The sequence below is a fragment of the Symphodus melops genome (genome assembly GCF_947650265.1).
Source record: "Symphodus melops genome assembly, chromosome: 8".
Taxonomy (NCBI): Eukaryota; Metazoa; Chordata; class Actinopteri; order Labriformes; family Labridae; genus Symphodus; species Symphodus melops.
In genome coordinates, this window is record NC_136698.1 from 905,783 (window position 1) to 917,065 (window position 11,283).

General features: G+C 49.9%; 1 protein-coding gene across 2 annotated transcripts in view; it reads left to right on the top strand.

Annotated features, from left to right (window-relative positions):
• LOC306828674 (microtubule-associated serine/threonine-protein kinase 2-like) overlaps window positions 1-4,954 on the top strand; it is a 53,314-nt gene extending 48,360 nt beyond the window's left edge. Inside the window, exon 4 of one of the 2 annotated variants that reach the window (XM_079351220.1) lies at window positions 4,609-4,954. In XM_079351220.1, the coding sequence (XP_079207346.1) occupies window positions 4,609-4,656 (48 nt within the window). In that variant the 3' untranslated portion in view covers window positions 4,657-4,954. Of the gene's footprint in view, window positions 1-2,270; window positions 2,672-4,608 lie in introns of those variants that run through there. The other variant, XM_079351219.1, reaches the window with a different exon arrangement.
• The last annotated feature ends 6,329 nt before the right edge of the window (window positions 4,955-11,283 follow it).

Genomic DNA, 11,283 nt, shown 5'->3' on the forward strand with positions numbered 1-11,283 from the left:
ACTGGGGGTGTTCTGTGTTGCCCCTCAGATCAGGCCGTGTTGGGGAGTTTAAATCTAAGCTTGCTCGCCATGAACCAACATGTAATCAGAAGTCATTATCCGAAGAATGTATGCAGACACACAGGTGGGTTAACTGCAGGTATAGACCGGGTCCCTCAGGGTCCCTCAGGGTCCCTCAGGGTCCCTCAGGGTCCCTCAGGGTCCCTGAGTCCTGCTCCTCCTCTTCTCATCATACATAATCAGCCCTGTTTTCCTTGGAGTCACATCTTCCTCAGAAACCTCGTGTGAAGTGTCTCACCTTGTTTTCCCTTCTGCCCGTGAGTTAATACCTTCTGCTTCCACTCGCTCACACAGCAGACGCCAGACGCCGTCCTGAATCCACAAGTAGTCCTTAAAGCGCCCACTTAAAGGACACTCAGCGGTTCGACCTGCGTGCCTCCGGCGGTGAAGAGCGTCGCTATAAGACGAGGAGTGAGAGCAGGTAGAAACCAAGTCTTCTCTGTGTGACAGAGGGAGAAAGGACGGCTGTTGTCATGACACCACATTTTTTAAATCTGGTTCTGACCTGATCCAGGTCCTCCTCCCTGCACGTCCATCCTGTCTCTATGACGACGGTGTGTATGACCAACGCGGCGCTGTAACGTTTTACTGCACGAGGATGGACGTACCAGCGTTTACGCTTCACGTAGAACGATGTGCGATCAGGCCAAAACCCGAAATCTGAAGTATTCCTAAAAAGCGAGTCCAGTCGTGTCTGAAATGCACGGTGTCGCTCGCCATGAAGGATTTGTGATGCACTTGATGTGCTGTAATGTTATCGATCACATTTGAATTCAAACCAAGTGATGTTGTTCCTGAGCGTCTGTGTTTCTGCCTGGTTACAGCGCTCTCAGCAGCTTTCACTCACTCCCTCTAATCAATAGCGACCTATATACAGATCAGCTCGCAGCATCCCAGGACCTCCTGCTGCTGCTCCTCCCTCATGACCTGAGTCACCACAGCACACACCTGGGCTGTGAGGTGGACTTAAACACACACTTCACTCTGATTGGATGTTAACTCAGGGACATTTAAGCTGCAAAACCTGGAGAAGGATTCTGAGAGTGCTCGAGATCAGGTTTCAGGTTTTCAGAGAAGTGAAGGTCGCCTGCGGTGTTGTAGTGAGTTATCTTCAGGATGTTCTGCAGGTGTTTGTGTGTTAATGTTTATTTAAAAATGATGGCGTCCTTCTCCGCCTCTTTAACGGCTCATTATTTCATCCATCTTCACCGACGACAAACAGCCAGCTTTATTCTAATGGTCCCGATGCCGGCTGTTTTGAGACTCTCGGTGGTCTTTGTTCTTTGTTTGTTGGTTTCCACTCGCCCCTCACGGTCGTCTGTTTTCCTCTCACTCCCCTCCTAACGACGTGTCTCGTGCTTTGCCAGCAGCCAGGCGAGTAATAGAGGAGTGAAAATACAAACCACAGGCCCCCAAACAAATCAGTGCTTCGGCAGCTGGGTGGCAAAAACACTGTTAATTCTCCCATTACTGTTTGATTAACAACCGAGGACTTTTAATGACGCCGGATTCTCATCAGGAAGCTTCAGCAACAAAGAGAAATAATTAAATACATATCAAAGCTTTGGCAGAGAAACCCGAGCTGAAGGAGGATCTGTGGTCGAGCAGGTCTGATGGTTATTGAGCGTCGAGCAGCGAGTCCATGCTGTGTGATCCTTAAATCCACTGAGGGAAGTCGATTGATTGGACGACATCGATACAGAACGCTCTCCCTTAAGCTGCTATTGGTCGTTGATGAGCTCAAAGTCTGTAAAAGAAACGACGACGTGATTGATCTGATTTCTCAAAGTAACATTTGTTTTATCTTTAAGTATAAAATATAATGTAGCATCACGTGTCACACTTTTTAACCATTAACCAGACCAGAGTCCGGCCCGGCTCGGAGGCAGATCCTCAGACCTCTGCTCACTCCTGGGTCAGGACTCAACTACGAGTGGTTTAGTTTGCTGTGGTGGGAACCAGAGGGTTGTCGGTTCAAATCCCGATGCGGATCAAAAGATGGAGGTCGGTTGGTTAGCTGGAGAGGTTCTTCTTCCGGAGCACTGCCGAGGGGCCAATGAGCTAGGCAGTAATGCTCGTCCGTGTGATTGAGGCCTGTTTGTGTGTGAGAAGCATTCAATTCAATTCAAAAAACTTTATTGGTCCCCGGGGATGATTCAAAGGCACACAGAGCTGCTGTCAGGATGTAAGTCTGTAGATTTCCCCCTCAGGGATTCATCAAACAGAAAACCAAACATTTGGACTTCCTGCAGCTCGCTCACGATGAGGTCATCCAGTTTTGACCGTATCGCCCGTCTCTGATGACGCACAGCAAATTGAATAGTCTTCCCATCTCTCTCTCTCTCTCTCTCTCTTTGTCTCTCTGTCTCTCTCTCTCTCTCTGTGTCTCTGTCTCTCTCTCTCTCTCTCTCTCTCTCTGTCTCTCTGTCTCTCTGTCTCTCTCTCTCTCTCTCTCTCTCTCTCTGTCTCTCTGTCTCTCTGTCTCTCTCTCCCTCTCTCTCTCTCTCTCTCTCTCTCTCTCTCTCTCTCTCTCTCTCTCTCTCTCTCTCTCTCTCTCTCTCTCCTCCTCTTTCCCTCTCTCTCTCTGTCTCTCTCTCTCCCTCTCTGCCTCTCTGTCTCTCTCTCTCTCTCTCTGTCTCTCTGTCTCTCTCTCTCTCTCCTCCTCTTTCCCTCTCTCTCTCTGTCTCTCTCTCTCCCTCTCTGCCTCTCTGTCTCTCTCTCTCTCTCTCTGTCTCTCTCTCTCTCTCTCTCTCTCTGTCTCTCTCTCTCTCTCTCTCTCTCTCTCTCTCCTCCTCTTTCCCTCTCTCTCTCTGTCTCTCTCTCTCTCTCTCTGTCTCTCTGTCTCTCTCTCTCTCTCTCTCTCTCTCTCTCTCTCTCCTCCTCTTTCCCTCTCTCTCTCTGTCTCTCTCTCTCTCTCTCTCTCTCTCTCTCTCTCTCTCTCTCCCTCCCTCGCTCCTCCAGTAAACCCTTTATTGTTGTTGGCTGTTTTAATCTCCTGAAAGCAGCGAGTAATGTACGATGTGCGGCTTCCTCAATATGAACTTCACAACGTGCAGCGGATGCAATATTTCCTTTTTGTCAGAAATCTGATAAAGAAGCTCCGGAGGAGCAAAATAAACAGATTTTCTGAAAGATAGTATCCACGCCGGTTTAATTAGATTTGCGTGCATCATCCGGGTTGTGTGCACGGCCTCGGGGGGATTGTGCGTTTCCCTCTGAGTTGATGCAGCGGCGTCTTTATCATGTCAGACTCTTCCCATTGAACACACGTGATGTATTTTTCCAAGTTTTTAGACGAGCGATTCATTGGCTCCTCACAGCTGGAGACGTCACATGACCACTGTGACACGTGTTAGATTAGAACATACTGGAACCCGTGTCTGACTTTATGAGACTCTCTGATGGAAGTCCTGCTGGTGTTTTTCAACATGACAAACAGCACAATCTGGCGTCCTCTCAAACGTTAGCTCGCTGCTTCCTGTTAGCTTGGGCTTTATTGGATGGAGTCTCTTTGTAGCTGAGAAACAGCTGTGTGTGTGTGTGTGTGTGTGTGTGTGTGTGTGTGTGTGTGTGTGTGTGTGTGTGTGTGTGTGTGTGTGTGTGTGTGTGTGTGTGTGTGTGTGTGTGTGTGTGTGTGTGTGTGTGTGTGTGTGTGTGTGTGTGTGTGTGTGTGTGTGTGTGTGTGTGTGTGTGTGTGTGTGTGTGTGTGTGTGGTGTTTCCGCTCCTGCGGTCTGATGTCGCTCCTCGCTCTGTGCTCGCTCCTCTCTCCTCCTGCGAGTCCGAAACAAAGCCGAGTGTTTGTCCTGAGATAGGAACGAGGACAGAACAACAACTCTGTGTGTGTGTGTGTGTGTGTGTGTGTGTGCGTGTGTGTAGGATCTCAGGCTGCATTGTTTGTTGTTCACTAAAAGTCTCCAGTGTGTCTCCACCAGCCGGACAATAAACACACACACACACACACTGACCACAGCTGACACTGTCGTCAGCCATGTTTTACACTGAATTTGAACTCTACATTGGCACACACACACACACACACACACACACACACACACACACACACACACACACACACACACACACACACACACACACACACACACACACACACACACACACACACGCGCGCGCTTCTTAAACTTTTCAACCCACAAATTTAGAGATAAAGATCAGCGCATGAGCAGCGAGAAGAGAAGAGGTTTAACTCGGCCGGTCGCTGATAAAACCGCCTCCAGCAGCACTAAATGAGCTCAGTGTGTGTGTGTGTGTGTATGTGTATCTGTGTGTGTGTGTGTGTGCGTGTGTGTGCGTGTGTGTGTGTGTGTGTGTGGCCTTTTTCCCTGGACGCTGTAAAAAGCTGCGTTGGGAGCAGCAGAGCGGAGTGACTCTGCTCTCTGTGATGAGCAGTGTCGCCTCTTGAGTCCTGCAGAGCTGCAGCTCGGATCAGAACCGACCCGGAGACACAACACACTCTGTAACAGACCTTTTCTCCTGTCGCCTCACACTCGACCATCTATGCAGAGAGAAGTGTTTTTCATTTCACACAGGTGAAAGGAAAAGTCTGCTGCCTCAGAGCAGAAGCACAGATAGTATGACTCTGATGTATCTGTGCACGCCACGGCCCATCTCCCGCGCACGCCACCAGCGCCACTACGCTCTGCTCGGCTTCAAACATCCTGCAAGCACGAGTCAAGCTGGACAGAATAGATCGACCCGGACAGGAAGTCAGAGAAGGAAACGTACGGAGTGTCCGACTCAATTTCAGAATGAAACACAATACACTGTTTGCAAGGTCTTATGGGTAATTGTTGAAGCTGAGTTGTTTATTTTTAGTTGAGCATGAATTCATGAAAGTGAGGCGAAAGGAAAGGAAATAGGACACAGCATTCGTCTCCTCCTTGTTCTCTTTCAGCCGCCCTCCCTCCTCATCTCTGTGTAAAGCTTGTTCGGGCTGACTCAGCGTTTTCTAATCAACCCCCCTCTGATGGGGGACAGAGCTTTATACAACACACTATCCTCTTTCCTCTTTTCCTCCTCTCCTCTCTCCTCCTTTCCTCCTCTCCTCTCCTCTCCTTTCCTCATCTCCTTTCCTCTCTCCTCCTTTCCTCCTCTCCTCTCCTTTCCTCATCTCCTTTCCTCATCTCCTTTCCTCCTCTCCTCTCCTTTCCTCATCTCCTTTCCTCATCTCCTTTCCTCCTCTCCTCTCCTTTCCTCATCTCCTTTCCTCATCTCCTTTCCTCATCTCCTTTCCTCTCTCCTCCTTTCCTCCTCTCCTCTCCTTTCCTCCTCTCCTTTCCTCATCTCCTTTCCTCCCTCCTCCTTTCCTCCTCTCCTTTCCTCTCTCCTCCTTTCCTCCTCTCCTCTCCTTTCCTCCTCTCCTTTCCTCATCTCCTTTCCTCCCTCCTCCTTTCCTCCTCTCCTTTCCTCTCTCCTCCTTTCCTCCTCTCCTCTCCTTTCCTCCTCTCCTTTCCTCATCTCCTTTCCTCCCTCCTCCTTTCCTCCTCTCCTTTCCTCCTCTCCTCTCCTTTCCTCATCTCCTTTCCTCCCTCCTCCTTTCCTCCTCTCCTTTCCTCCTCTCCTCCCTCCTCCTTTCCTCCTCTCCTCCCTCCTCCTTTCCTCCTCTCCTTTCCTCCTCTCCTCTCCTTTCCACCTCTCCTTTCCTCCTCTCCTCTCCTCTCTCCTCCTTTCCACCTCTCCTTTCCTCCTCTCCTCTCCTCTCCTTTCCTCATCTCCTTTCCTCCTCTCCTTTCCTCATCTCCTTTCCTCTCTCCTCCTTTCCTCATCTCCTTTCCTCCTCTCCTCTCCTTTCCTCATCTCCCCTCCTCTCCTCTCCTTTCCTTTCCTCCTCTCCTCTCCTCTCCTCCTCTCCTCTCCTTTCTTCATCTCCTTTCCTCTCCTCTCCTCTCCTCTCCTTTCCTCCTCTACCCTCCTCTCTCCTCTCCTCTCCTCTCCTCTCCTCTCCTCTCCTCTCCTCTCCTCTCCTCTCCTCTCCTCCTTATCAAAGATCTGTTCTTCCACGCATCACTAGATGAAGTGATTGAATCTTGTCCTGTGTTTTTCTAACCTTCTTGAACTTTCTGTTTCTGTCACTTCACTTCCACGTCACGCTCGGCTCCGACCACGGACATTAAGAATTCCTCCTCTTCCTCGTCTGAACACATCCAGCCTCATTAACGCGGCCTGGATGATGAAGAAGAGTCCTGCTGAGAGCAAACAGTGGGGCTCATTTACAAAGCTTGTGATTGTGTACGGTCAGAGCTGTGTGTGTGTGTGTGTGTGTGTGTGCGTGTGTGTGTGTGTGTGTGTGTGTGTGTGTGAGACAGATTGGTTCAGCTTCTTCTCAGACGTTTGAGGACGGACTCGGCTCGAACGCAGCGCTCACATCAGATCTGAGTCAGTCTGTAACAAACACAGCTCTGATGTATTCAGGCTGAGTGTTCTCCTGCTGTCCAACGTGAAGAGCCTCACACACACACACACACACACACACACACACACACACACCCATCCATCCTAAGACAGCGTCAGCACAATGTGTAGACAGACGAGCGAAGAAGCTGTCAGCATAATGTACAAACACTTTGCTCAGCTGTCATCTCAACACGCACAGAGTGTTTCTCTCGCTCTTTTCTCTCAGGATCAAAAGTCACTTCAGGATCTTTGTAAAGTTGCTACATTCACCGCACGCTCACACGTCACCGCTACACCTGTTCAGGTAGCACTCCTTCATTTCTGACGCCTCGATCTGCTGAATGACCAGAATTCGCGGTGGATTTCACGTCACATGGTGCAGCATGTTTGATCATATCAGTCATGTGATCATTTTGGGGACTTGAGTTGAGTTCACTGAAGACGGGGTTCTCAGCGTTTCTCCCCTCAGGACAGATCTTTACAAGAGCTGCAGGTGAAGCACGTCAGAGCTCTCTTTTAACAGCCCTGTGTGTGTGTGTGTGCGTGTGTGTGTGTGTGTGTGTGCGTGTGTGTGTGTGTCAGTCAGTCAGACTAACGGTTGAGCAGCTCATCAGCCTGATGAATGAAACGACACGAACACGAGCTCTTTATCTCGGCTGCTTTATCGCTCCAAGCGGGCGACGCGTTCGTCCGACTTGACAGCCGGCGTGTGCATGACTTCCTGTTCATGCTGTGTGTGTGTGTGTGTGTGTGTGTGTGTGTGTGTGTGTGTGTGTGGCTCGACCCTGATAGACAGACAGAGGTGTGTGTGTGTGTACACGTCTGCGATCTCAGCCCTGCTCAATAGTTTCTAATCAAGCAGCCAGACTGTAAATAAAGAGACGCTCGATAAAGGACGTGGACAAAGAACCAGACGAGGACAGTTTGAGACGTTGCTCAATCAGAGTCATAAAAAGCTTCGAGTTCAGAAACAACCTGCGTCACTAATCTCACATCAAATATTTAGTGAAAAGCCAGCAGGTCACAGACTGCTGGCTCGCCGTACTGTTTCACATCTTTTCACGCTATAAGTCGAGGTCGTTTACATCGACGTGACAGCTGGATCCATCCTTCTTCTTAAAAGGCAGTTCATTAAACATGATCCCACTGATTATCTGATTATTGTCTTCTGATGAATCGACTCATCTGTAGGGGGCGCTGTGGCTCAGTTGGTCGAGTCGAGTGTGTGTGTGTGTGTGTGTGTGTGTGTGTGTGTCCTATGCTTCGAGGTAACAGTCTCAGTATATTTAGCTTTGAACAGTCAGAGGTCAAATGTTTCCACGTCTTCATGTTTGACCGGAATGTGAAAAGACAACACGCCACTTAAAGAAGTGACCTCTGTGGACTCCCATATGACTCTGTGTGTGTGTGTGTGTGTGTGTGTGTGTGCACGTGTGTGTGTGTGTGCAAAATAATTCCACTTTACAAAAGTGACAAATGTTTTATTGTGAAAATCTCGATGAACTGAGGAAGTATGTAATTAATTTGCACACATGACATTAGAAGTGTTTTGGTGTTTGTCGAGCGTGTTTGTTCCTTGAGGAGGAATGAATCAGTGCGTGTTTATTACCTGCAGGGTGAAATCATGACATGTGTGACGTCTCGAACACACAACTGAATAATGTAAATATGAATAAATGTAGCTGCAGGTTGATGAAGCAGGAGTCTGTGAATGCTCCATTTTAAAGGAGGTGTTCTCACATCCCGCTCTGTGTAGGAGGATTTCTCTCTGCAGCCTGGAGAAGAACTCTCAGCACACCTGACAAGCGTCCAGAGGGACTGACACCACCTCCGTCCTCGACTCCTCCGAACGTCCCGACATCTTTTAAAGTCAGACTTTCAGACTAATTGAGCGTCCTAATTTCTGCACACGCAAAAAAAGAAGGAAAAAAAAAATGTCCGCAGTTTTTCTGCTCCAGAATAACGGAGGCCGGGTGGACGTCGTAAACGAAGGCTCATCTCGCCACGCAGAACGCAGGCTGAGTCGAAGGAGGAGGAGCAGACTTGTTCCTTTTCTTGTCGTTTGCAGCAGTGTGCGTGTCCCGAGTGTTTGAACGTCCTGCAGGCTGCACTCTGTGAATGTTTCCCCTGGAGACGAGGAGCCTGATCCTGCAGCGCCTCCACGTCAGTAAACGGGAGTGGATCACTGAAGTTCAGGGTCCCTTGGTCACACTTACCCTGTGTGAATAGAGAAACCAGACTGTCCGTACAGTCCCCGTCCTCCTCTGGGGCGACTTGGAGGTCAAGTATGTGGCTCTCTGGTTTTGACAGGACTCAACCAGCCCGACGCCGTCAGCTAAAAAACAGAAGGTCGAAGCAGAGAGGCCGCGGGGTCACCACAGAGACGAGGCTTGTTTTTTTTACCAGACTCTGAAAAGGTTCAGAGGAAGCGGAGGAGAGAAAATGCTGCTGTTTGCTGTTTTTATTCATCGATGGAGCGAGCCGGGCCAACGTGTCAATTAACCTCCAATCCAGCAGAGACATAAAACAGTGAGGACGCTCGCTGGCTTTAATTGGTCGTGTTTGAAGCACAGACGAAAACAACCTCTCTCTCTCTCTCTCTCTCTCTCCCTCTCCCTCTCCCTCTCTCCCTCTCCCTCTCCCTCTCCCTCTCCCTCTCCCTCTCCCTCTCTCCCTCTCCCTCTCCCTCTCCCTCTCTCTCTCTCTCTCTCTCTCTCTCTGTGTGGTTTAAGATAAATGTAACTCGATCCTGTACTTCCTTTATTCACGGTTGAGTTGAGGCCCGTGTCTTTTTTCACCCACTGATAAATGTTTGACTGTGGGTTTTTTTTTCCTTCCTCTTCATGAACATTTTAAATGTAAGACGTGACGTTCAAGTCAAGTGGCCGTCTGCTGTAAACGCGTGGCCGTCTGCTGTAAACGCCTGCCGGGGCGCTCGCTGTTCTCTGCTGCACTCGTGAAACGCCTTGAAAAGATGCAGACTTTTACTGTGACACTTCACAGCTCCTCGAATGATGAGTGTGCTCACGTCTCCTGCAGAAGGTTGTTCCTGCACTTCATTCATGGATTCAGGCTGAAGAGAGACGGGGAAACACTGGGAGGAGGGAGCAAGCGAGCGGCGTGCAGCAAAGGGCCGTCGTTGGATTTGAACCCACAGCTGCCTCTTTGCATGTGCTGCAAAAACTCTCTCTCCGATGAATTCATGAAAATCGGGGTGTATTTGATTGGTGCGCTCGTATCCCGCTGCGTGTGGTTATTACAGCGTTGAGCTGCAGGCGGACACGTCTGTGACAGGAGGTAAACGTCCCTCTCTTCCACAGCGAGTTGTTTGAGAGGACGTGGAGCGGCGTGTTTGTAGACGCAGACAGTCGCTCAGCTCATTGTGGCTGTGTGAACATTCCTCTCCGTGTCCCCTTTGACCTTTGCTCTCATTAACACAGAGGCTCTGACCAGGAGCCAGGGGGCCCCGACGGAGAGGGGCGGGGCATGAGGTCCGATCCTGACCCTGCTGGTGTGTGTTGCATCCTGGTCTCAGTTATTCAAGCCGCCCTCATTAAGAATCTCTCATCTCTGCGTGACTCATCAGTAGCTCGCTCTCCGCAGAGCGTAGGAGGACACCAGCCACTCTGCCCTCCCTGCCTCCGCTTCCCTTTGAATCTGTTTTTCTGTCCCTCTTCTTCCCTCTCGGGGTGTCACCGGTTTAAAAATAGAGCCCTGTTTAAGCACTTTGTGGCATCCTGTCCTGAATTCAGAAGGAACCGCCTGAAGCGTCTCTGAAAATCCTTTGATTTGATGTGCAATTAACACCTCCGTTACTCGTCAGTAATCTCATTAAAGTGGACGGATAATCTCACAGTTTCTAAGAGACCAAGACGACGTCTCGAAGGCGTCTCTCATCAGTCTCAGAAGACGCATCCATTGACCACGGTCACATTCATCTGTTTACCTCGCCACGTGTTTCAGACGGGAGGGAATGTTAACGACGGGACCTGATTGCATTTGAACTCATCGTGATGAATAAGTTATAGTGTCGAGCTTCTGATCAGTGCGCTCATATTTAATTCATCCATGCATGATAATAAAGCTGTGTGTGTGTGTGTGTGTGTGTGTGTGTGTGTGTGTGTGTGTGTGTGTGTGTGTGTGTGTGTGTGTGTGTGTGTGTGTGTGTGTGTGTGTGTGTGTGTGTGTGTGTGTGTGTGTGTGTGTGTGTGTGTGTGGTGAGACAGTGCAGAGGAGGGAGGGGAGGCGGAGCACCCGTTCTGCCTCCATTCATTGCAAGCAAAGTATCTGTCTTCTGCTCGCGCCTGATTGGCCGCCTCCACACAGAGAGAGAGAGAGAGAGCGAGTGTGCAGTGAAAGGCAGGGGGGAGGAGTCGGAGCATGTGAGGAAACTGACACATAAGACAGAGCAAAGCAAGCAACAACACCAGAGACGGAGAGACTGGAAGAACGGGACGAGAGGAAAGGAAAGGAGCCGTCCTTCCTCCCTACTTTCTCCTCTCAGCCGGATCTCCTCCTCTTCCTCCTCTTCCTCCTCCCACTTCTCCTTCTTCCTGCAGCCTTTTTGGAACAACACCAAAGATCAAAATGTGCTTCAGAAGAGGATGAAGATGCCTGGAGTGTGTGACAGGCGTGCATGTGTGTGTCTGGGTGTGTGTGGGAGTCCTGGAGCTCCTCGGCGTGGCGTTCCTCCTCGCTGCTAGCACACAAACGACCTCTTGTTTCCTGTGGCTGTGCGAGTCCAGCAGCTTGAAGCGTGGGCAGAGTGTGATTGTTTTATTGTGGATTCTCTTTTTCTCTCTCTGCGTTCT